This window comes from Scylla paramamosain, chromosome 19 (genome assembly GCF_035594125.1).
Source record: "Scylla paramamosain isolate STU-SP2022 chromosome 19, ASM3559412v1, whole genome shotgun sequence".
Classification (NCBI taxonomy): Eukaryota; Metazoa; Arthropoda; class Malacostraca; order Decapoda; family Portunidae; genus Scylla; species Scylla paramamosain.
The window spans coordinates 10,868,642-10,893,964 of NC_087169.1; the positions used below are offsets into that span (position 1 = coordinate 10,868,642).

Genomic DNA, 25,323 nt, shown 5'->3' on the forward strand with positions numbered 1-25,323 from the left:
CTACATTCTGCATTTCTGTTACTTGTTCGTTAGAGACTATGGAATTCGCTATTTTGGTGTCATCAGCAAACTTGAATATACCGATAACACCATCATTTATGTCGTTTATATAAACAACGAAGAGAAAAAGTTGTTTAATACTCTTAATTAATTAATACTCATCCCTGTGGCACCCCGCTGGTTATGTTAATCCAACTGGATGCTTTTCCATTTATTACTATTCTTTGTTTACGGTTGTTTAGCCAGTTTTCTATCCATCTCAACACGTAGCCTTGGATACCATGGGATTCTAGTTTAATCAGTAAACCTTTGTGGGGAACTTCGTCGAAGGTCTTTTGAAAATCATGATATGTTATATCTACCGCTTTACTTTCGTCATACCGGCTCAGAATATCGTAGAAGTTTAAGGGGTCCGTCAAACAAGGGCGTTTGTTTCGGAAGCTGTGTTCAGTATTTTTAAATAGTTTGTTTCCCTCTAAGTGATTTACAAGTTTGTCTCTTATAAATGTTTCTAGCAGTTTGCATACGGCTGAGGTTAAGCAAATTGGCCGGTAATTCCATTTTTTTAAATCGGAATCACGTTAGCGAGCTTCCACTCATCAGCCATTATACCAAACTGCAGGGATTTTTTGAACAATAAAGTCATAATTTAAATAATTCGGATTTTTATTCTTTTAAGATGCGGGGTGAGATCATGTCAGGCACGGGTGACTTGCTTACTTTAAGTTTATTGATACATTTTGACACTCTCTTTCAGTTATAATGATACTACTGAGAACATTGCACTTATTTATTTGAACTGCTGGCACCGTAGAGATGTCACCGCAGTCTTCTAATGTAAAAACTGTTCCAAAGAGAGTGTTGAGAATACTACCAATTTCCTCCACGTCGTTAATGAAATCTCCATTTTCGTCTATAATTGGTCCAGTTGCTTTTTTTTTTTTTTATGTAGAAGAGACACTGTCCAAGGGCAACAAAAATCCAATAAAAAAAATAGCCCCCCCAAAAAAAAAAATTGACCCAGAAAAGGGTCCAAAGCGGTAGTCAAAAATTGAAGGATAAGTGTCTTGAAAACTCCCTCTTGAAGAAATTCAAGTTATAGGAAGGTGTAAATACAAAAGCAGGCAGGGAGTTCCAGAGTTTACCAGAAAAAGGGATGAATGACTGAGAATACTGGTTAACTCTTGCATTAGAGAGGTGGACAGAAAAGGGGTGAGAGAAAGAAGAAAGCCTTGTGCAGCGAGGCCGCGGGAGGAGGGGAGGCATGCATTTAGCAAGATCAGAAGAGCAGTTAACATGAAAATAGCGGGAGAAGATAGCTAGAGATGCAACACTGCGGCGAAGAGAGAGAGGCTGAAGACTGTCAGTTAGGGTAGAGGAGTTGATGAGAGGGAAAGTTTTTGATTCCACCCTGTCTAGAAGAGCGGTATGAGTATGTGAAACATACTCCATATACATACATACTATGTACATATATATGTACATAGTTAGCAGCTTGGGGGGGGGGTGAGAAAAAACTGGTGGAGAGGTCTCAGAACATTTAACTTCATAGAAGCTGTTTTAGCTAGAGTTGAGATGTGAAGTTTTCAGTTCGGATTCAGACCGAGGATGTTCAGTGTAGAAGAGGGGGATAGCTGAGTGTCATTGAAGAAGAGGGGGTAGTTGTCTGGAAGGTTGTGTTGAGTTGATAGATGGAGGAATTGAGTTCTTGAGGCATTGAACAATACCAAGTTTGCTCTACCCGAATCAGAAATTTTTGAAAGATAATAAGTCAGGCGTTCTGTGGCTTCCCTGCGTGAAATGTTTACTTCCAGAAGGGTTGGACGTCTATGAAAAGACGTGTTAAAGTGCTGAGTGGTAGGAGCGTGGTTAGTAGGAGCATCAGCGTAGGAGTAGATAGGACAAGAAGTTTGGTTTAGAAAGTCATTGATGAATAATAAGAAGAGTGTGGGTGACAGGACAGAACCCTGAGGAGCACCACTGTTAATAGATTTATGAGAAGAACAGTGACCGTCTACCACAGCAGCAATAGAACTTTCAGAAAGAAAACTTGAGATGAAGTTAAAGAGAGAAGGATAGAAGCTGTAGGAGGATAGTTTGGAAATCAAAGCTTTGTGCCAGACTCTGGCAAAAGCTTTTAATATATCCAAGGCATCAGCAAAAGTTTCACCAAAATTTCTAAAAGAGGATGACCAAGACTCAGTAAGGAAAGCCATAAGATCATCAGTAGAGCGACCTTGACGGAACCCATACTGGCGATCAGATAGAAGGTTGTGAAGTGATAGATGTTTAAGAATATTTCTCTTGAGGATAAATTAAAAAAAAAAAAAATAGATAGGCAGGAAAATAAAGCAATAGGACGATTGTTTAAGGGTCAACTTTATTAGAACCAGGCTGAATGTAGGCAAACTTCCAGCAAGAAGGAAAGGTAAATGTTGACAGACAGAGTTGAAAGAGTTTGACTAAGCAAGATGCAAGCATGGAGGCACAGTTTCGCAGAACAATAGGAGGGACCCCATCAGGTCCATAAGCCTTCCGGGAGTTTAGGCCAGCTAGGGCATGGAAAACATCATCACGAAGAATTTTAATAGGTAGCATGAAGTAGTCAGAGGATGGATCGTCCAAGGTAGAGTTTTTAGCAAAGGTTTGAGCGAAGAGTTCAGCTTTAGGAATAGATGTGATAACAGTGGTGCCATCTGGTTGAAATAAAGAAGGGAATGAAGAAGCAAAGTTATTGAAGATATTTTTGGCTAGATGCCAGAAGACTAGAGGGGAGTTAGATCTTGAAAGATTTTGACACTTTCTGTTAATGAAGGAGTTTTTGGCTAGTTGGAGAACAGACTTGGCATGGTTCCGGACAGAAATATAAAGTGAATGAAATTTTGGTGATGGAAGGCTTAAGTACCTTTCGTGGGGCATCTTTCTATCATGTATAGCACAAGAACAAGCTGTGTTAATTCCAAGGTTTAGAAGGTTTAGGTCGAGAAAAAGAGTGACGAATGTACGCCTCCATGCCCGACATTATCACCTCTGTTATGCGCTTAGCACACAAAGACGGATCTCTGACACGGAAGCAGTAGTCATTCCAAGGAAAATCAGCAAAATACCTCCTCAGGTACCCCCAACTAGCAGAGGGAAAACGCCAGAGGCACCTTCGCTTAGGAGGTGATCCCAATCCTGAGGAAGGATTGGAGCGATAGGACAAGATACAGATATGAGACTGTGATCGGAGGAGCCCAACGGAGAAGAAAGGCTGACAGCATAAGCAGAAGGATTAGAGGTCAGGAAAAGGTCAAGAATGTTGGGCGTATCTCCAAGACGGTCAGGAATACGAGTAGGGTGTTGCACCAATTGCTCTAGGTCGTGGAGGATAGCAAAGTTGAAGGCTAATTTACCAGGATGGTCAGTGAAAGGAGAGGAAATCCATTTAAATCAAACTAGTACAATAAAACACTAATCCTCTCGTTTCTAGCACTTTGTGTTTTGATGGTTCATCCTATTTTCTTTTTTTATGTTTCCTATTTTACTGTTCTTTGAACATTTTTACTATTCCTATAATTCAGTTTTTAATATCAGTATTTTAAACCGCAATGTATGTTTCTTTTTAATTTTATTAACGGCGGCATATGACTTCGATTTTGCAGCGCGATAAGCTTAATCAATCACTCAAACAATTAATGTCTCGGAAATCATTTTGTGATGACTGCTTAGTTCTCCTTAAAGTGCGACTCTTTCTGGTGGAGTGTCCCAGCCTGGTGGAGATGCGGGAGTGACATCTATTCTGCTATCGCAGTGAAGTTGGGACTATCTAGATGTCGCTGATACTTGGAGAGAGGGCTCTCTCCATGGGACATGAGGGTCTTATATTTGTGAAGAGTGGTCTTTTAAAAAAATTATAGATTACCTTTTAACTGTTCTCCTATTTATTTATCCATCCACTAGGTAGAACATGAAGGCAATGAGGACACGTAACGAGCAACGCTGCCTCTTGGAGCTTGGAGTTAGTGGAATCAGTGTCCTAGGCATGTAACGAACAACATCAGATATCTGGGTCAGTGATTTTAGTGTCTTGAGTACGTAACGAACAACGCCAGATATCTATGTCAGTGGAGTCAGTGTCTTGGTTACGGAAAGAACAACGCCAGACGCTGTGGTCTGGGTCAGTAGGGTCAGTACCCGCTCACTTTAAGTCAAACTGATGAATTAACGAATTAAAATACCAACCATCTAATTTTTCTACTTGGTTCACCCCTATCTCGTTTTTTGTTACTTTTTTTTGTGAATTACTGCTATATCATACTATTATTTCTCTATAAATAACTTAACTTGCAATTTTTTTTTTTATTTTTTAGCGATGTTGCGGCGCCCTAACATCAATCAATCAATGAAACAATTAATTATACCGCGAATCGCATCCTAAGCAGCAGCAGCCCAAAATTTTACTTAGCCTTAAACAATGAACGAAGGATGGGACCGAGCTTAACAGTAAAGGATAAGGAAGTCAGCCTGTTTGTACTGCTCCAATGTCGACCTCGTTTTATGGCAGAAGTCCAGTCAAATTTAAGCCTTTGAGTTAGTAGCTGAGGTTTGGGTGATGCTATGGGTGGAAGTTCTGATAGAGTTGAGTAACAGCGCTTTCTTAGAGATAATGACGTAAGTAAAATGGTTATGGATTTTATCTTTCTGAATCCAGATTGATGCTAGCATTATAAGGGTAGCCACCTAGGTCTGAATTTAGTTGTCGGCGTAATTCTTTAGGGTATGATAAGTTTATTTTTCGTGTTCTACTGGAAAATACACACAGACAGATTAAGAGTCGATTTTACTGGAAATAAACACATGATGGGCAAAACACTTTTATATCTTTTGTGACAAATTATTTGCCGTTTGGATTGTTTGGCTTTCCGTTAATTACCTGTCACTTGTTTCATTCCTATTCATTTTCTTTGATAATATAGGTGTCATCTTTGGCAATGGCGCCAAGTGGCAGATTCACCGTCGCTTCGTCCTTCGTCACCTGAGGAATCTAGGAATGGGAAAGAACAAAGTAGAGCATGATATTCAAGAAGAGGCAATGCTTCTGGTGCAAGACCTCAAGAATCACACAGACAAGGATGAAACTCTGCCAATGTCCATTGGATTGGCGGCGCTTAACGTAATATGGAAAATGGTGGCAAGTAAGTTATGGGCATTAGTTTTTTTTTTTCTTTCTTTTTAAGAACGTTATCAAATGATAAAATCGGTACATGCTTTTGCAAAAAGTAATAATAATATAATAATAATATCAATAATAATAATAATAATAATAATAATAATAATAATAATAATAATAATAATGGTAATAATAATATTAATAATAACAATAATAATAATAATAATAATAATAATAATAATAATAATAATAATAATAATAATAATAATAATAATAATAACAATAACAAAGGCTTCAGGAGTACAGGAAACATTTTATCAGTACTAATAAAGCTTTGTTCCTTGTTGACCTTCTCAAGGTTTTATGTCAAAGGAAGTTTCTCTATAAAGCAAACCATATCAGTCGTAATCATCTCATTTGTTGAATAGATTCAATATATATATATATATATATATATATATATATATATATATATATATATATATATATATATATATATATATATATATATATATATATATATATATATATATATATATATATACTAAAAAAAAAGAACATCGTAAAACTAACTCTGCACAAATTTTACATATATGATTTTTCCTTGAAAACCCTGTGTTCTAAATGCGTGCTCTTCTGTTTTATTGACAAAAATTAGATATGTGCAAAAGTAACTAAAATTTAAATGTTATTTTGTAAGGGTTCCATGCAACTTTTACACTTAATACTACAGCTTACTGTGGAATGGTTAGTTCATATTCTGCTGCTGCATAATCTAAGATTACTATCATTTAGATCAATAAATAGATCCCAAGAACATCCTTAATTACTTTCATCGTGAGGTCTAGTTTTATTTGCATTGTCTTGTGAAAAGGTAGAAATCTGTGTTAAAGAAGATAGGAAATAAAAGAAACAAAAACACCTAATAGCCACACACATGCGAGCGAAATGAATACTGACTCCGTTGACTCGGCCATTGATACCAAAGTTGTCAAGACCACCTCCACCACACATACAAGATAAAACTTTCGCACTGCACTTTATCATATTAGGAAAACAATGTTGTATCGTAAAAAAAATAGTTGAATAATAAAAAAAAATTAATAAATAAAAAAAAATAACGCTCCTTAGATGGCAACAGAACTCACCAAGCTGCATGGGAGGATGTACTTAAAAAGCATAGGACTTTTAAAATATAAAATATCTTATACGTCTGGCAAGCCAATCATCGCTCCAGTCCGAGGCCATGGATACACCAGTCTGCCCTAACTCATTTCGGTGGTTTTGATCCATAATCATGATCCTGAATCTGATTAGTTACCACTTAAACCCAATAATACTGGAATCCACAAGATAAAGAAATACACAATTTTTTTTTTTTTACAAACTAATAAAATAGCCACAAAGATAAAAACTGGATGCTAGTTAGGTAATAGTGATCATTGTGAAATCAGGTTCAGTTTGAAATGGAAGACAGCTTTCAAAAGCAGAAAGATGAACATACCTGAATTGAGAATAGATTTTGAAGGGTTATGAAGGTTCCTCCTGGGAGTTCATTGGGAACGGAAAGAAGAGTAAAGCAAGTTGAGGTCTAGGAATTTGGTGAGGGGGGAAGAAAGAGGAGGGGAGGTGGAGTAAAATGAGATGGAAGGCCGACAGGTGAGATCGTAGTGGAGGGTAGCTGGAGTTGGGATTATGGACTGGGCTGAAATAGAACAACTGGGGAGGTTAATGCTAATGAGCTGTATAAATATTCCTTTAATAGGCTTTAATACAGGCTATATGAAAGATATTCCATATAGAACAATGAGATCAAAGAGGAATGATCCAAACAGGATTACTGGTAGGTTAAAACACTATATATGACTGAAAAGAAGCATGTATAAGAGACTAAAGGCAGGAGAAGAAAATCTATATAATGAATTAGTTAGATAAGTTAGAGGTTAACAAAGAGAGCGAAGTACAATTATGAGATTAAGGTAGCTAGCTAGTTGAAGGCAGATCATAAGGGATTCTTTCAGGTATACCAGACGAAGAATAGAGAACCAGTAAGTCAATTAAGCATATGATGGTTAGTTTGATAGTTTTAGGAAAGGAATGAGTAAAATAGAAAAAAAAAAAAAATGCCGGAAATACCAAAAACCTGAGCTTTTCTATAGCAGATGACAATAAGGAAAAAAAATATTCATAGTTAGGGAGATAGTGAAACAGCAAAAAATAAATAAACATATAAATAAATAAATAAACAAAAATAAATCACCAGTACCAAACGAAAAACATCATAGAGTGCTAAAGGAGTGCGATGTTATTAGTCAACCGCTGTTTGATATCTTTAGGAAATCATTTGATTCCGAAGAGGTGCCAGTAATGTGAAACCAAGCGAATGTAGTGCCCGTCTTTAAAGGAAAGGATATAAAACGTTGATGTTGGTTGGCCAGTCAGCCTAACTTCAATGGGGAACTTGGTAAGGTAAGCTGCTAGATGTTTCAGCCTCATGTGATCTTTTTTTTTTTTTTTTTATGTAGGAAGGGCACTGGCCAAGGGCAACAAAAATGTAATAAAAAAATGCCCACTGAAATGCCAGTCCCATAAAAGGGTCAAAGCAGTGCTCAAAAATTGATGGATAAGTGTCTTGAAACCTCCCTCTTGAAGGAATTCAAGTCATAGGAAGGTGGAAATACAGAAGCAGGCAGGGAGTTCCAGAGTTTACCAGAGAAAGGGATGAATGATTGAGAATACTGGTTAACTCTTGCGTTAGAGAGGTGGACAGAATAGGGGTGAGAGAAAGAAGAAAGTCTTGTGCAGCGAGGCCGCGGAAGGAGGGGAGGCATGCAGTTAGCAAGAACAGAAGAGCAGTTAGCATGAAAATAGCGGTCAGTTAGAGTCAGAGGCAGTCAGTTAGAGGAGAGGAGTTGATGAGACGAAATGCTTTTGATTCCACCCTGTCTAGAAGAGCAGTATGAGTGGAACCCCCAGACATGTGAAGCATACTCCATACATGGACGGATAAGGCCCTTGTACAGAGTTAGCAGCTGGGGGGTGAGAAAAACTGGCGGAGACGTCTCAGAACACCTAACTTCATAGAAGCTGTTTTAGCTAGAGATGAAATGTGAAGTTTCCAGTTCAGATTATAAGACGTAAAGGACAGACCGAGGATTTTCAGTGTAGAAGAGGGGGACAGTTGAGTGTCATTGAAGAAGAGGGGATAGTGTTCTGGAAGGTTGTGTCGAGTTCATAGATGGAGGAATTGAGTTTTTGAGGCATTGAACAATACCAAGTTTGCTCTGCCCCAATCAGAAATTTTAGAAAGATCAGAAGTCAGGCGTTCTGTGGCTTCCCTGCGTGACATGTTTACCTTCTGAAGGGTTGGACGTCTATGAAAAGACGTGGAAAAGTGCAGGGTGGTATCATAAGCGTATGAGTGGATAGGACAAGAAGTTTGGTTTAGAAGATCATTAATGAATAATAAGAAGAGAGTGGGTGACAGGAGAGAAACCTGAGGAACACCACTGTTAATAGATTTAGGAGAAGAACAGTGACCGTCTACCACAGCAGCAATAGAACGGTCAGAAAGGAAACTTGAGATGAAGTTACAGAGAGAAGGATAGAAACCGTAGGAGGGTAGTTTGGAAATCAAAGCTTTGTGCCAGACTCTATCAAAAGCTTTTGATATGTCAAAGGCAACAGCAAAAGTTTCACCAAAATCTCTAAAAGAGGATGACCAAGACTCAGTAAGGAAAGCCAGAAGATCACCAGTAGAGCGGCCTTGACGGAACCCATAATGGCGATCAGATAGAAGGTTGTGAAGTGATAGATGTTTAAGAATCTTCCTGTTGAGGATAGATTCAAAAACTTTAGATAGGCAGGAAATTAAAGCAATAGGACGGTAGTTTGAGGGATTAGAACGGTCATCCTTTTTAGGAACAGGTTGAATGTACGCAAACTTCCAGCAAGAAGGAAAGGTAGATGTTGACAGACAGAGCTGAAAGAGTTTGACTATGCAAGGTGCAAGCACGGAGGCACAGTTTCGGAGAACAATAGGAGGGACCCCATCAGGTCCATAAGCCTTCCGAGAGTTTAGGCCAGCGAGGGCATGGAAAACATCATTGCGAAGAATTTTAATAGGTGGCATGAAGTAGTCAGAGGGTGGAGGAGAGGGAGGAACAAGCCCAGAATCGTCCAAGGTAGAGTTTTTAGCAAAGGTTTGAGCAAAGAGTTCAGCTTTAGAAATAGATGTGATAGCAGTGGTGCCATCTGGTTGAAATAGAGGAGGGAAAGAAGAAGAAGCAAAGTTATTGGAGATATTTTTGGCGAAATGCCAGAAATCACGAGGGGAGTTAGATCTTGAAAGGTTTTGACATTTTCTGTTAATGAAGGAGTTTTTGGCTAGTTGGAGAACAGACTTGGCATGGTTCCGGGCAGGAATATAAAGTGCATGAGATTCTGGTGATGGAAGGCTTAAGTACCTTTTCTGGGCCACCTCTCTATCATGTATATAGCACGAGAACAAGCTGTGTTAAACCAAGGTTTAGAAGGTTTAGGACGAGAAAAAGAGTGAGGAATGTACGCCTCCATGCCAGACACTATCACCTCTGTTATGCGCTCAGCACACAAAGACGTGTCTCTGACACGGAAGCAGTAGGCATTCCAAGGAAAATCAGCAAAATACCTCCTCAGGTCCCCCCAACTAGCAGAGGCAAAACGCCAGAGGCACCTTCGCTTAGGGGGATCCTGAGAAGGGATAGGACAAGATAAAGATATGAGATTGTGATCGGAGGAGCCCAACGGAGAAGAAAGGCTGACAGCATAAGCAGAAGGATTAGAGGTCAGGAAAAGGTCAAGAATGTTGGGCGTATCTCCAAGACGGTCAGGAATACGAGTAGGGTGTTGCACCAATTGCTCTAGGTCATGGAGGATAGCAAAGTTGTAGGCTAGTTCACCAGGATGGTCAGTGAAGGGAGAGGAAAGCCAAAGCTGGTGGTGAACATTGAAGTCTCCAAGAATGGAGATCTCTGCAAAAAGGGAAGAGGGTCAGAATGTGCTCCACTTTGGAAGTTAAGTATTCAAAGAATTTCCTATCGTCAGAGGAGTTAGGTGAGAGGTATACAGCACAGATAAATTTAGTATGAGAGTGACTCTGTAGTCGTAGCCAGATGGTGGAAAATTCGGAAGATTCAAGAGCGTGGGCACGAGAGCAGGTTAAGTCATTGCGCACATAAACGCAGCATATCTAAAAACTTGTTACACTAATTTCCATGTGCATACATAGGCGTTCAGCATTTATCAGTGTACATTTTTCTGAATTTCTACATAGAAATGTTTTTATTTTGCATTAATAATTTCGAGGGAAAATAGTAATAGTTCATGTTTTATCAATACCGTCCGGTATAGTCACCATTGTTTTTAGATACAGCACAGTACAAGTCTATAAATTATTTAATTTAGAGAATCCAAAATAAAAGAAATACGGTGGTCCTACATAATATGACCAACCATACTCAGAAACATCGTGATAGATGGATGTAGTCATTTTATGCAACAATTCTTTCAACACATTCCGGAAGCTATTGATTATTATTATTTTTTTTATACTAGATACATCTATATATATATGGAGAATGGCTAAAAATAATAATAATAACAACTTGGGGTTCACTGCTGCAGCCTGCTCATGGGCACTTCTCAGAAATTCCCGATTGTAGGTAAATTAGTGGCGTATGCAATTTCAAGAGACATTAAGGATAATTTAGACAGGCATAAGTTATTCAAAGATTCACAGCATGGTTTCACAAAAAGAAATGTTCCATTTGTTGAATCTTTATGCCAAAGTTTATGAGGCAGCAGATAATAGAAGTAGTTACAACATGGACTTCAATAAGGCGATTGACAAAAGTATCCCATCAAAGGCTCTTGAACAGGTTAAAGTGCATAATATAGATGGAATAGTTTTACACTAGATATGCGACATGTGACAGCTACAAGTAATAGCTACGTAGATCAGAATTAGTGGGATAATACTGTGAACTGTTTCAGGATTATAATTACTTCTAATGTACATTAATGATTTAGATAACTGAATTAATAGTAATGTAAAGTAAACTTACAGACAACATGAATATAGGTAGGTTAGTTTGGATGCAATCGTCCTACAGACAAATTTAGATATGATGAGCAAATGGTCAGATAGATAGTAAATATTTACTTATTTATTTATTTATTTTATTTATTTTTTTATTTATTTTCTTTTTACTGGCCTAAGTCAAGTAGTACTTACGTAGACGGACTCGAACCACACAATGGTCAAACAATAAGGAACGAGGATCTAGTAAGATAATAAAACGAAACAGATTGAGGAGATGGTTTTGATCTCCGTGAGAAAAAAAACAATGCATATAGGCCAGAAATAAACCAATTTTTGTATTAGGATTAGAAATTCCGAACTAATGTTTTGAGATTATACTTGGCAGTGGCCAAACCTCCTCTAACTTACGCTGTCCAGTTATTTAAAGGGAGGATATGATCAGGTCTTTGGAACCAGTACAGAGAATGGCTAAAGAGGATACAAGGAATGAGGTATTCCTTATGGTAGGGAATTGAAACTTAAATTTACATACCTTGAAGTGGTGTAGGTAAAGAGAAGATGAAATAAAGGGTGAAATAAAGTGGTGTTGATAACATAACAAAAATTATGTAAGTTAAATCATTAATTAGAAATCACTATAAGACAAATAATGGGTTTAACCTTGATAAAGTTAAATATGAAAATTAGATGGGAAGGAATTGGTGCTCAGAGAGGTAGATGAAAGGAATAAACTCATTAATTGTTATTGTCGTGTAATCAGGGAGCTTTAAAAGAAGGTTAGGCAAATTTATGGGTATGGATGATAGGTGGAAATAGGTAGGTATGATTCATAGAAGGGCTGCCGTGTGTAGGACTTACGGCTCCTTGCAATTTATTTTCTTATGTTCTTATAGATTCATAGAATGCTTTTTTTTTTCTATTTTAAGAAGTGGTTTAGAAAATAGACTTTGATACTTGAAAGAAGATTGTCACCAGACTGTAGTAATTTACTTTCCTGGAAATAAAATTATGTAGTTCAGCTCGACCGGACTAATCCTATTTTTTTTTTTTTTTTTTATGTAGGAAGGACACTGGCCAAGGGCAACAAAAATCTAATAAAAAAAAATGCCCACTGAAATGCCAGTCCCATAAAAGGGTCAAAGCAGTGGTCAAAAATTGGTGGATAAGTGTCTTGAAACCTCCCTCTTGAAGGAATTCAAGTCATAGGAAGGTGGAAATACAGAAGCAGGCAGGGAGTTCCAGAGTTTACCAGAGAAAGGGATGAATGATTGAGAATACTGGTTAACTTTTGCGTTAGAGAGGTGGACAGAATAGGGGTGAGAGAAAGAAGAAAGTCTTGTGCAGCGAGGCCGCGGAAGGAGGCGAGGCATGCAGTTAGCAAGATCAGAAGAGCAGTTGGCATGAAAATAGCGGTAGAAGACAGCTAGATGTGTAACATTGCGGCAGTGAGAGAGAGGCTGAAGACAGTCAGTTAGACGAGAGGAGTTGATGAGACGAAAAGCTTTTGATTCCACCCTGTCTAGAAGAGCAGTATGAGTGGAACCCCCCCAGACATGTGAAGCATACTCCATACATGGACGGATAAGGCCCTTGTACAGAGTTAGTAGCTGGGGGGGGTGAGAAAAACTGGCGGAGACGTCTCAGAACACCTAACTTCATAGAAGCTGTTTTAGCTAGAGATGAGATGTGAAGTTTCCAGTTCAGATTATCAGTAAAGGACAGACCGAGGATGTTCAGTGTAGAAGAGGGGGACAGTTGAGTGTCATTGAAGAAGAGGGGATAGTTGTCTGGAAGGTTGTGTCGAGTTGATAGATGGAGGAATTTAATTTTTGAGGCATTGAACAATACCAAGTTTGCTCTGCCCCAATCAGAAATTTTAGAAAGATCAGAAGTCAGGCGTTCTGTGGCTTCCCTGCGTGATATGTTTACCTCCTGAAGGGTTGGACGTCTATGAAAAGACGTGGAAAAGTGCAGGGTGGTATCATCAGCATAGGAGTGGATAGGACAAGAAGTTTGGTTTAGAAGATCATTAATGAATAATAAGAAGAGAGTGGGTGACAGGACAGAACCCTGAGGAACACCACTGTTAATAGATTTAGGAGAAGAACAGTGACCGTCTACCACAGCAGCAATAGAACGGTTCGAAAGGAAACTTGAGATGAAGTTACAGAGAGAAGGATAGAAACCGTAGGAGGGTAGTTTGGAAATCAAAGCTTTGTGCCAGACTCTATCAAAGGCTTTTGATATGTCCAAGGCAACAGCAAAAGTTTCACCAAAGTCTCTAAAAGAGGATGACCAAGGCTCAGTAAGGAAAGCCAGCAGAGCGGCCTTGACGGAACCCATACTGGCGATCAGATAGAAGGTTGTGAAGTGATAGATGTTTAAGATTCTTCCTGTTGAGGATAGATTCAAAAACTTTAGATAAGCAGGAAATTAAAGCAATAGGACGGTAGTTTGCGGGATTAGAGCGGTCACCCTTTTTAGGAACAGGCTGAATGTAGGCAAACTTCCAGCAAGAAGGAAAGGTAGATTTTGACAGACAGAGCTGAAAGAGTTTGACTAGGCAAGGTGCAAGCACGGAGGCACAGTTTCGGAGAACAATAGGAGGGACCCCATCAGGTCCATAAGCCTTCCGAGGGTTTAGGCCAGCGAGGGCATGGAAAACATCATTACGAAGAATTTTAATACGTTGCATGAAGTAGTCAGAGGGTGGAGGAGAGGGAGGAACAAGCCCAGAATCGTCCAAGGTAGAGTTTTTAGCAAAGGTTTGAGCAAAGAGTTCAGCTTTAGAAATAGATGTGATAGCAGTGGTGCCATCTGGTTGAAGTAGAGGAGGGAAAGAAGAAGAAGCAAAGTTATTGGAGATATTTTTGGCTAGATGCCAGAAATCACGAGGGGAGTTAGATCTTGAAAGGTTTTGACATTTTCTGTTAATGAAGGAGTTTTTGGCTAGTTGGAGAACAGACTTGGCATGGTTCCGGGCAGAAATATAAAGTGCATGAGATTCTGGTGATGGAAGGCTTAAGTACCTTTTGTGGGCAACCTCTCTATCATGTATAGCACGAGAACAAGCTGTGTTAAACCAAGGTTTAGAAGGTTTAGGACGAGAAAAAGAATGAGGAATGTACGCCTCCATGCCAGACACTATCACCTCTGTTATGCGCTCAGCACACAAAGACGGGGCTCTGACACGGAAGCAGTACTCATTCCAAGGAAAATCAGCAAAATACCTCCTCAGGTCCCCCCAACTAGCAGAGGCAAAATGCCAGAGCCACCTTCGCTTAGGGAGATCCTGAGGAGGGATTGGAGTGATAGGACAAGATAAAGGTATGAGATTGTGATCGGAGGAGCCCAACGGAGAAGAAAGGGTGACAGCATAAGCAGAAGGAGTAGAGGTCAGGAAAAGGTCAAGAATGTTGCGAAAATTGAAAATTACTTAACAGATCAATGTATGTTTATCTCCCTGTTAGATTCCATATTCTTATAAAACAATGCTTATTATTCTTGCAGGTACCCGCTTCAAAATGGACGACCCACAAGCTCTAGAGTTCATTCGGCTGGTGTGGTCAGTGAATGATACCTTTCAAGGCTCCGTGACCCTGTTCAATTTTTTCCCATGGCTGGAGAGTTACTCCCCGAGGTGGTTGCAGGAAAGACTGGGCCTCAAAAAACTGCAGGACACTACAGAAGAACTATATAACATTGCAAAAGTGAGTTGGCTGCAATGTTCTCGTGGTCATTTTTTTATTTTTTGACCGATACCTTGGTTTTTAGTTTCTTGAAAAGAGAACGTGTAGTAAAGCCAAGAGTTAGATGCTTATACCTTTTTATTAGTGTCCTTGCTTCATTATGATTATTATGAAGCTATTATCTTCACCACCTATATATATATATATATATATATATATATATATATATATATATATATATATATATATATATATATATATATATATATATATATATATATATATATATATATATATATATATATTTATATATTATGTAGGAGGGACACTGGCCAAGGGTAACAAAAATCCAATAAAAAAAATGCCCACTGAAATGCCATTCCCATAAAAGGGTCAAAGCAGTAGTCAAAAACTGATGGATAAGTGTCTTGAAACCCCCCTCTTAAAGAAATTCAAGTCATACATAGGAATGTGGAAATACAAAAGCAGGCAGGGAGTTCCAGAGTTTACCAGAGAAAGGGATGAATGATTGAGAATACTGCTTAACTCTTGTGTTAGAGAGGTGGAGAGAATATGGGTGAGAGAAAGAAGAAAGTTTTATGCAGCGAGGCCGCAGGAAGAGGGGAGGCATGCAGTTAGCAAGATCAAAAGAGCAGTTAGCATGAAAATAGCGATAGAAGACAGTTAGAGATGCAACACTGCGGGGTGCAGGGTGGTATCATCAGCGTAGGAGTGGATAGGAGAAGAAGTTTGGTTTAGAAGATAATATATATATATATATATATATATATATATATATATATATATATATATATATATATATATATATATATATATATATATATATATATATATATATATATATATATATATATATATATATCGTTGAAAGTGATACTGAGTTCAGCGTTTATGATTTTATTGATGATGTTTTCTTTTTTTCTCGAAGGAGTGTCTTATTCTCTTTGGTAAGAATATTGATGATTGACTGTAGGATATCATCTTCGCCAGATCGCGATTTCGGGTCCTTGACCCTTCTTCAGTGGCAGAGGAGGTTGTTGTCTTTTCGGAGGTTGTATAGAGAATGACAGGCTAGTTGTTTGTTTGTTTGTTTAGATTTACCACTCCATGGAGTGTCCCGGGCCTTTACTGTCTCAAGGACGGCCCGGAGGTGATGTATGTGCGATTGTTGAGCTGTTGGTAGGTGTCTTCTTTTACCGTGGGGCGGGTATTCTTTCACGCGCATGATGAGTTCCTCGATGTCGGTATGCTGGACGATATGTGGAGCTGCTGTATCTCTTAATAGGAAGCGTGCAGTGACTGCGCACTCTTCCAGGTAATGGATGAGTGGTGTGTGTGTGTGGGTGTGTTGCAATGTGTACATGTGATGGGCAGTGTGTCGTTTAGCTCCGCCAGGCAGTGATATCCTAGCCGGAGCCTATGTAGCCGTGTCATGACTAGTCGTGAGGTGGTCATGAGCGTGTCCTTGGCATCGTTGGTGGCGGCACAGTACCAGGTGGCGCTTGGGGAGCCCTCAGCCGCAAGGCGTCGGACCTCCTTTTTGGTAGGTTAGCTGTGATGCTTTTTTAACCGCACTGGTAAACTGAGCTCTGGATGGGGCTACATGCACAGTTACTGTTGGGAGGTGTAAAGCATTCTGTGCAATTTGGTCTGCCTGGTCATTTCCTGATGTGTCGGTGGCGCTGGGGATCCAGTTGAGGTTGATTCTTCTGCCTTGATTGTATATATCTTCATCGCTGGCATGAATGGAGGTGATTAGGTTTTTATTGTTTGTTATGTTGTCATGTTGCAGGCATTGGATGGCACCCAGGGAGTCTGTGTGTATGGTGACGTGTTTCCGTCGTGTTTTTGGCGTGTTCCAGTGCTTTTCTGATGGCGACTAGTTCAGTTTGTAATGTTGAGGAGTGATCAGGGAGACGACTGTGTCCTATCTACTCCTCGTTCACGAACGCTGCCGCTGCCCTGTTTGTCGTCTGGTCTACTGACGCGTCTGTGAAGTATACGTCAGCTCCATCTGTGTTACCAGCAGCAAGTGCCCTTTGAGCTTGACGGGCGAGATCTGTGGTGGTGAAGTTATCTTTCTTGTCCGTCAGGGGCGTGATGGAAACGTGGAGGTTGGACTCGGCCCATGGAGGTGCATGAGTGTAGGTGGGATGCGTGACATCTGGGGTTCTAGCTAGAAAGGAACCCTCGGCCTGGATGGATTTGATGCTCTTAGCTGTTTTGCTGGCCCACGTCTCTTTCCTAAAATGCTCCTCGTTGTGGGCGAGGCTCTGGCGAACGTTCCAGATAATATTGGAGTATCGTGGGTGTGCAGCTTTTTTCCCAAGAAGGCATGTGTTCATGGCGTGGATTCGGTGTTTTACTTGTGGGATCTTGGCCTCTGCTCTCATGTTGCACACCTTTGTCGAACGTGGTGCTCCCAACATTATCCGCAGCGCCTCGTTTTGTAATTTTTCAAGGTGCTCAATCTGAGCGGGGTGGATGGTTGCAAGTAGGGGGGCTGCGTAGTTAATGATAGTCCTTATTGCCTGGAGGTAGGTCTTAAGGACTCTGAGATCTGCACCACCCTCTGTCGTAGTGATGGACCTCATGAGCCTTAGCCGAGAGCGGATTCTGTTTCTGGTTTCGGAGACGTGTTGGTGAAGGCGCAGTTTCCCATCCATCCAAATGCCGAGGTAATGGTGGCATGGAGACCATTCAATGTTGGTTTGATGTGCCCTGAGTGGCAGCTGTGGTCTGTTGCCGTTGAAGTAAACTGCCTTCGTTTTTGCCAAGTTTACTTTTAAACCTAGTGATTGGTATCTAGATGTGACTGCTGTTATGGCTTCTTGGGCTCTCTTGAGGTGATGTGGGCTGGTTGAGATAATAGCTATGTCGTCGGCATCGCCCTGCGGTATAGGAGTCATTTATGACTCGCAGAATCTCGTCGTGTGAGGCAGGTCCAGCTTGTCGTATCATGGAGTAGGAGATTCTATCCGAACCGGCGGCAGTCAGGTTTGGGTTGTAGTGTGTTTTGTAGTTCTTTTTAGCGTGAAGGCGGTGTCCGTTAGTTTGTCTTCCCCGCAGGTTCGTGATATAACAGCTTCCTGTTCCGGTCGCTGCTCGTCTAGCGCAGTAAGTGTTGCTGGGGATAGCTGCCGTGAACTGGCTCTGTTGCCATATACAGTGGTAAGTCGCCAAGCTTCACTCTCGGGGTCAGGGTGCGTCCGAGGTGCTGCCACTCTGTCCCGCTGCGGTTTTGACCTGTTTCCACAGCTCAATGTGAAAGTTCATCCTTGAGCACCATTCTAGCCATTTCTCTGTTTTAATTTTGCTTTTCCCTTCTCTTGCTGTTCGGATGGCATTCCTGAAAAGATTTTGGGTTGTTTGTGTGTTGTGGCGGCGGTTTAGCTTTCGGGCCTGGTTTATTCGGTGGTTGTATTCTTGTACTTTCTTGTCGTGGTACCAACGGTCTTTTTACTGTTGTTTGGGTCGTTTTGTCAGAGGGATTGAAGCATCTGCTACCGTTTGAAAGGCCTCGGTAAGTCTGTGTTCTTTTTCATCCAGTGTGTCCCCTGGCTGTTGTTGTCTGGAGTTGGTGTTGGAGTGTCTCCCTGAATTGTGGCCAGTCCGCCCTCTTGGTATTTCATCTTGGGAGATGCTTTTGGTGTAGGTAGTTTGGGCTGGTTGATAGTGATAGTGGTTGCAAAATGGTCGCTCGGTAGGTGTTCGTGGAGCTTCCACTGTGCTCCTTGACAAAGATGCGGCGAGGCAAAGGAGAGGTCGAGGATCCCTCCCGCTACGTGTGTAGGTTCGCCAGTGTTGAGGAGTGTTACTTCGGGAATGTGCATAATATCTGCAAGGAGTTGTCCGGTTCTGTTGTGTCGTTTGGAGCCGAGGATGCTGTGGTGGGCATTGAAGTCCCCTCCCAATGAAAACTCTTGTGGTCGCGCATAGTGCGAGCAGTTCCTCGGCTTCCAGTGGAGCCTCGGGGTGGTGGTATATGTTGTAAATTTGTATGTTTTCGTGCCGTAGTTGGATTGTCACCCCCAAGACTTCCGTACCCTTGCTGCAGTAGATCGGATGATCAATTTTTTTGCTGGGGATGGTGTACCTTACCAGGATTGTGCATCCTAGAGTTCCTCCTTCTATGGCGGGAAGATGGTAGTCGTTGTAACCCCTGAACCGGACTTGTGCACCCTCCGGGAGCCGTGTTTCTTGTAGCAGAATGACATCCCTGTGGTGTTCGTGTGCGTCCGCCATTACCATGTGGAGTTTGTTCCGGAGTCCGAAGCAATTCCATTGCAGGATTTTGAGCGTACGCTCCTGGCCTTGGTTTTCTGCTTGGATTGCTCCAGGTGTGTCGTCCTTGCCGGTGTCGTCGTTTTGTCTGTTGGTAGTGATGAGCGGGATTGCGGATGGTTAGCCAGTCCGAGTGCCAGTTTTTATCTCTCTATGTTGGCTGAGGCAGGCGTAGTATATATATATATATATATATATATATATATATATATATATATATATATATATATATATATATATATATATATATATATATATATATATATATATATATATATATATATATATATATATATGCAGATCTGAGAGGATCTCAGACCTGCAAGCTGAGTTCAGGGAGAGGATCTCAGCACCTGTGGGCTGGTCGTGCCCCACCGTTACCCTACCTAGTAAGGCGGCGGAGAAGCAGTGGTCCGTTGTGTGCAGGGGAGCAAAGAGGCTGAATGTTCTCAGGGCGCCTTGCGTGGTGACGAAGAATCCCTTTAGTGTGCTGGAGGAATTGAGGTGAGGAGGTGGATATGGCGGGAGGAGACAAGGGGGAGGGGGCAAACGCAGTTACCCTGCCACAAGGTAGAGTGCTTGTGTTTGGTGATAGTGAAGTTTGGCACTTAGATAGTGTGCTTTGTGCCAGAGATAGGAAGCATAGGTCGAGGGTGTGTTTGCCGGGGGCTGTGATAGGGAAGGTAGCTGATAGGCTAGACACGTGCTTGGGAAATTATGGGACCAAACCCATTGTTTTTTCTCAGCGCGGGAGGGAATAACCTTGGTAAGGTCAGGAGTGAGGAACTGTTCGGGATGTTTCGACAGGCTTTTGGATAGGATTAAGGACAAGGGAGGGATCCCTGTGATGTGTGGTGTCTTGCCGAGGAGTGGAGTTGGTGCTGAGTGGCTGTCCGGGGCTATTACAGTGAATCGCAGGCTTGCGAATCATTGTAAGAGTAATGGATGGACGTTCATCGACAACTGGGACCTCTTCTATGGTAGGGACACCTTGTACGCCAGAGATGGAGTGCATTTATCACGCCAGGGTGTTCGGGTTTTGGCCGGATCACTCAAGCGGGAGATCACTGCATTCCAGTCAGGAGTGCAATGTTAGTCAGGAGGGAAGAACTGGTTGTGAGGTCAAAACGTAGGACAAATAAGTTAAATCTAGAAAGGTAACAAGCTCAGTGAAGGTGATAAATAGCTTGTGAAGGTGATAAATAGCTTAAGTTATACTACACAAAATGTAGAAGTATTTTGAATAAAATAGACTTGCATAGAGGAATAGCGCGTGTAGAAAAATTTGATATCATTGCTTTAACAGAAACTTGGTTAGATATGTCAGGAAAAGTATTTAATCCAGAGATTAAGATAGATGGTTATAGACTGTTCTATAAAGATAGGGAAAACAGAAGAGGAGGAGGCGTCGCGTTATAAGTTAGGGACATATTACAGTGTTGTATTAACAGTAAAATCAAAACAGATAGCAAAACAGTCGATATGAGTAGATATTAAGGAAGAACCACAGTCAGTAATACTGGGATCAGTGTACAGGTCACCGAACAGTACAAAGGAAATTAACACCTTACTGTGGGAGGAAGTAAATAGAGCAGGGAGGTACAGTCAGGTATGTGTGGTAGGAGATTTTAATTTTAGGAATATCGACTGGAGCTTGATTGTGGTTAAAAGAGAAGTAGAGGAATTTCTTAAGGTAATTCAGGATAATTTCTTAAAACAGGTAGTCGTAGAACCCACAGGGGGGAACAGTATTTTAGATTTAATTCTTACTAACAGGGAGGAAGCGTCACGCAGTTAGAGGCTGGAGGACAGTTATAACAGTGATTATTTGGAAATTAAGTACAATTTAAATGGGAAGAAACTTTTAGAAGCAAAAACACCTATAAAACACAATAAAATACCTGACCTTAGGAGAGCAGATTTTGAGGAATTAAAAAGGTACCTCCAAGGAGTTGACTGGCAACGGATGCAGGGTGAGGTCAGGTCCGGGACGGAGTTGAGAGAAATAAGGCAGGATGAGAGAGGTGAGGTGAGGTGTGAGGGTGTAGGACAAGAAGAAGGAAGATATGTCCGGAAGAGGCGGAGGAAAGAGAGAGGGGGAGATAGGTGTGAGTATGTTGGAGGGTCAGGTCATGCTGAAATGGGAGAGGTGAGATCGAGGTGAGTAGATGAGGGAGTGCAGAGGATGATAGGGGCCGAGATGAGGAGATTAGGTGAAATAAATGTAGATGAGCTGTATAAATATTTCGTAGATAAATTGCTTACAAGTCAGTTAGCAAACATCCCGTATAGAGCAATAAGATCACAGAAAAATGATCCTAAATAGATGACTGCTAGGTTAAAACATTATATAGGGCGGAAGAGAAGTATATATAAGAGATTAAGGGCAGGTGAAGAAGTTTTAAGACCACAGTATAATGGAATAGTTAGAACAGTCAGAAGGTTAACGAGGAAAGCTAAGGGTAATTATGAATTAAAGGTAGCCAGCCAGGCAAAGACGGACCTCAAGGGATTTTATCAGGTATACAGGACGAAGAATAAGGATAATATAGGTCCATTAAAAGTCAGCAGATGGGGAGATTAGTAAAAATCTGAATGAGTATTTTTATCTGTCTTCACCCAGGAAAACATGCAGGATATGCCAAAGAGCGAACAGATGTTTAGAGCAGATGAGAATGAGAAACTGACAGATATTTCCATAACTAAGGAGACAGTGGAACAGGCTAAAAAAGTTCAAGACACCAGGACCAGATGAAATATGTCCCAGAGTACTTGAGGAATGCAAAGAGGTTATTAGTGAGCCGTTAGTTTCTGTTTTTAGGAAATCACTTGAGTCAGGTGAGGTACCAGTAATGTGGAGGCAGGCTAATGTAGTACCCATCTTTAAGAAAGAAGATAAAACGTTAGCGTCTAATTATAGACCTGTCAGCTTAACTTCAGTTGTGGGTAAAATATTGGAGTCAATAACAGCGAGGAACATAAGGGAACATTTAGACAAACAGCATGGCTTCACGAAGGGAAAGTCTTGCCTGACAAACTTGTTAAGTTTTTACAGTAAAGTGTACGAGGCAGTAGATAATGGTGATAGCTATGACATCTTGAATCTGAACTTTAGTAAAGCATTTAACAAGGTACCGCATCAAAAGCTCATGGGAAAGGTAAAGGCACACAGGATAGATGGGAGGGTGTTAGGCTGGATAAGGTCATGGCTAAGCGACAGGCGACAAAGAGTTGTAATAGACGGCTTATGGGGTCATGAAATTAGTGGGGTGCCACAGGGATCAGTATTAGGGCCATTGTTGTTTTTAATATATATCAATTACTTGAATGGTGGAATTAGTAGTAATGTTTGTAAATTTGCGGATGATAGGAAAGATAGGTAAATTATTTAGGTCAGAATCGGATGCCATCGCCTTGCAGGCAGATTTAGATGAATGAATGAATGAATGGATGGTCAGATGGCAAATGCAGTTTAATATCAACAAATGCAAAGTACTTAACGTAGGTAGAGGAAACCCACACAGTAGGTACACAATAAACAACGAAACTCTGGTAGGTAAAGGGTACGAGAAAGATTTAGGAGTTATAGTTAGCTCCGAACTCCATCTAGGAAAATAATGGATATAAGCCAGAAACAGGGCAAATAAGATATCAGGATTAATTTTTAGGAGTGTTAAAAGTAGAAGGCCCGAAGCAATATTAAAGTTATACTTGGCGCTGGTCAGATCTTATCTAGACTACGCTGTGTAGTTATGGTTCCCACATTACAGGAAAGATATAGGTCTATTAGCATCACTACAGAGGAAAATGGATAAAAGGACACAGGGGATGAGGAGTAATCCTTACAAGGCGAGACTGAAGCTGTTAAATTTACATTCTTTAGAGAGACGTAGGTTAAGAAGGGACATGATAGAAGTCATTAAGTGGTATAAAGGTTATAACAAGGGGGGATGTAAGCAAAATTCTAAGGATCAGCAACCAGGATAGAACAAGAAATAACGGGTTCAAGCTTGAAATATTTAGTTTAGGAAACAGATAGGAAGAAATTGGTTCTCAAATAGAGTGGTAGATGAATGGAACGGACTTAGTAATCATGTTGTTAGTGCTAAGACATTAGGCAGCTTTAAGAGCTTTAAGATTAGACGGGTTTATGGATGGGAATGATAGGTGGAAACAGGTAGGTATATTTCATATAGGGACTGCCACATGTAAGCCTAGTCGCTTCTTGCAGCTTCCCTTATTTCTTATGTTTTTATGTTCTTATATTCTCTCCTCCACCCTCTGACTACTTCATGCTAGCCTCATCATACTTCATACAGCCCCACCAAAATAGCTAATAGAGGATGACCGAGAATCAGTAAGGAAACGGAAAAGATCACCAGTAGAGCGGCCTTGACGGAACCCATACTGGCGATCAAATAGAAGGTTGTGAATTGATAGATGTTTAAGAATCTTCCTGTTGAGGATACATTGAAAAAAAATTAGACAGGCAGGAAATTAAAGCAATGGGACGGTAGTTTGAGGGATTAGAACAGTCACTCTTTTTAGGAACAGGCTAAATGTAGGCAAACTTCCAGCAAGAAGCAAAGGTAGATGTTGACAGATAGAGTTGAAAGAGTTTGACTAGGCAAGGTGCAAGCACGGAGACGCAGTTTCGGAGAATAATACAAGGGAACCCATCAGGTCCATAAGCCTTCCGAGGGTTTGGCCAGTGAGGGCATGGAAAACATCATTGCGAAGAATTTTAATAGGTAGCATGAAGTAGTCAGACGGTGGAGGAGAGGGAGGAACAAACCCTGAATCATCCACCCTTTTTAGCAAAGGTGTGAGCGAAGAGTTCAGCTTTAGAGATGGATGTGATACCAGTGATGCCATCTGGTTGAAATAAAGGAGGGAAAGAAGATGAAGCAAAGTTATTTGAGATATTTTTGGCTAGATACCAGAAGTCGCGAGATGAGTTAGATCTTGAAAGATTTTGACACTTTCTGTTGATGAAGCAGTTTTCGGCTAGTTGAACAGACTTGGCATGGATCCCGGCAGAAATATAAAGTGCATGAGATTCTGGTGATGGAAGGCTTAAGTAGCTTTTGTGGGCCACCTCTTTATCATGTATACCAAGGGAACGAGCTGTGTTAAACGAAGGTTTGGAAGGTTTAGGTCGAGAAAAAAGAGTGAGGAATCTACGCCACCAAGCCAGACACTATCAGTTCTGCTATATACTTGGCACACAAAGGCGGGTCTCTGACACAGAAGCAGCAGTTATTCCAAGGAAAATCAGCAAAATACCTCCTAAGGTCTTCCCAACTAGCAGAGGCAAAACGCCAAAGGCACCTCCACTTAGTGGGATCCTGAGGAGGGACTAGAGCGATAGGATAAGATAGAGATATGAGATTGTGATCGGAGGAACCCAACGGAGAAGAGAGGGTGACAGCATAAGCAGAAGGATTAGAGATCAGGAAAAGGTCAAGAATGTTGGGCGTATCTCCAAGACGGTAAGGAATACGATTAGGATGTTGCACCAATTTCTCCAGATCATGGAAGATCGCAAAGTTGAAGGCTTGTTCACCAGGATGGTCAGTGAAAGAGTGACTCTGTAATCATAGCCAGATGGTGGAAAACTCGGAAGATTCAAGAGCGTGGGCACGAGAGCAGGTTAAGTCGTTGCGCACATAAACGCAACATCCAGCTTTGGATTGAAAATGAGGATAGAGAAAGTATGAGGGAACACAAAAAGTGCTACTGTTAGTTGCCTCAGACACCTGTGTTTCAGTGAGAAAAGAAGATTAGGCTTAGAAGAGGAGAGGTGGTGTTCTACAGATTGAAAAATTAGATATAAGGCCGCGAATGTTGCAGAATTTGATGAAGATAAAGTTGAAGGGGGTGTCAATACACTTAGTGTCGTTATCAGAGGAGCAATCCAACCTGGTGACATTTGTGGTCCCCTTCTCAGATGGTGATTCCGAGGCTGGTGTAGGAGTCGCCAAAACAATTTTGAATTTTTGAGTGAAGGGTGTTTTTTTTTTTTTTTTTTTATGTAGGAAGGACACTGGCCAAGGGCAACAAAAATCTAATAAAAAAAAATACCCACTGAAATG

General features: G+C 40.9%; 1 protein-coding gene across 3 annotated transcripts in view; it reads left to right on the forward strand.

The window, feature by feature from the left end:
- The window catches only part of LOC135109626 (cytochrome P450 2L1-like), a 126,793-nt gene that overhangs the window by 45,751 nt on the left and 55,719 nt on the right, over window positions 1-25,323 (forward strand). For 2 of the 3 annotated variants that reach the window (XM_064021060.1, XM_064021061.1), the window contains exons 4-5: window positions 4,959-5,177; window positions 14,745-14,944. In XM_064021060.1, coding sequence (XP_063877130.1) covers window positions 4,959-5,177; window positions 14,745-14,944 — 419 coding nt within the window. The remainder of the gene's footprint in view (window positions 1-4,958; window positions 5,178-14,744; window positions 14,945-25,323) is intronic. The other variant, XM_064021062.1, reaches the window with a different exon arrangement.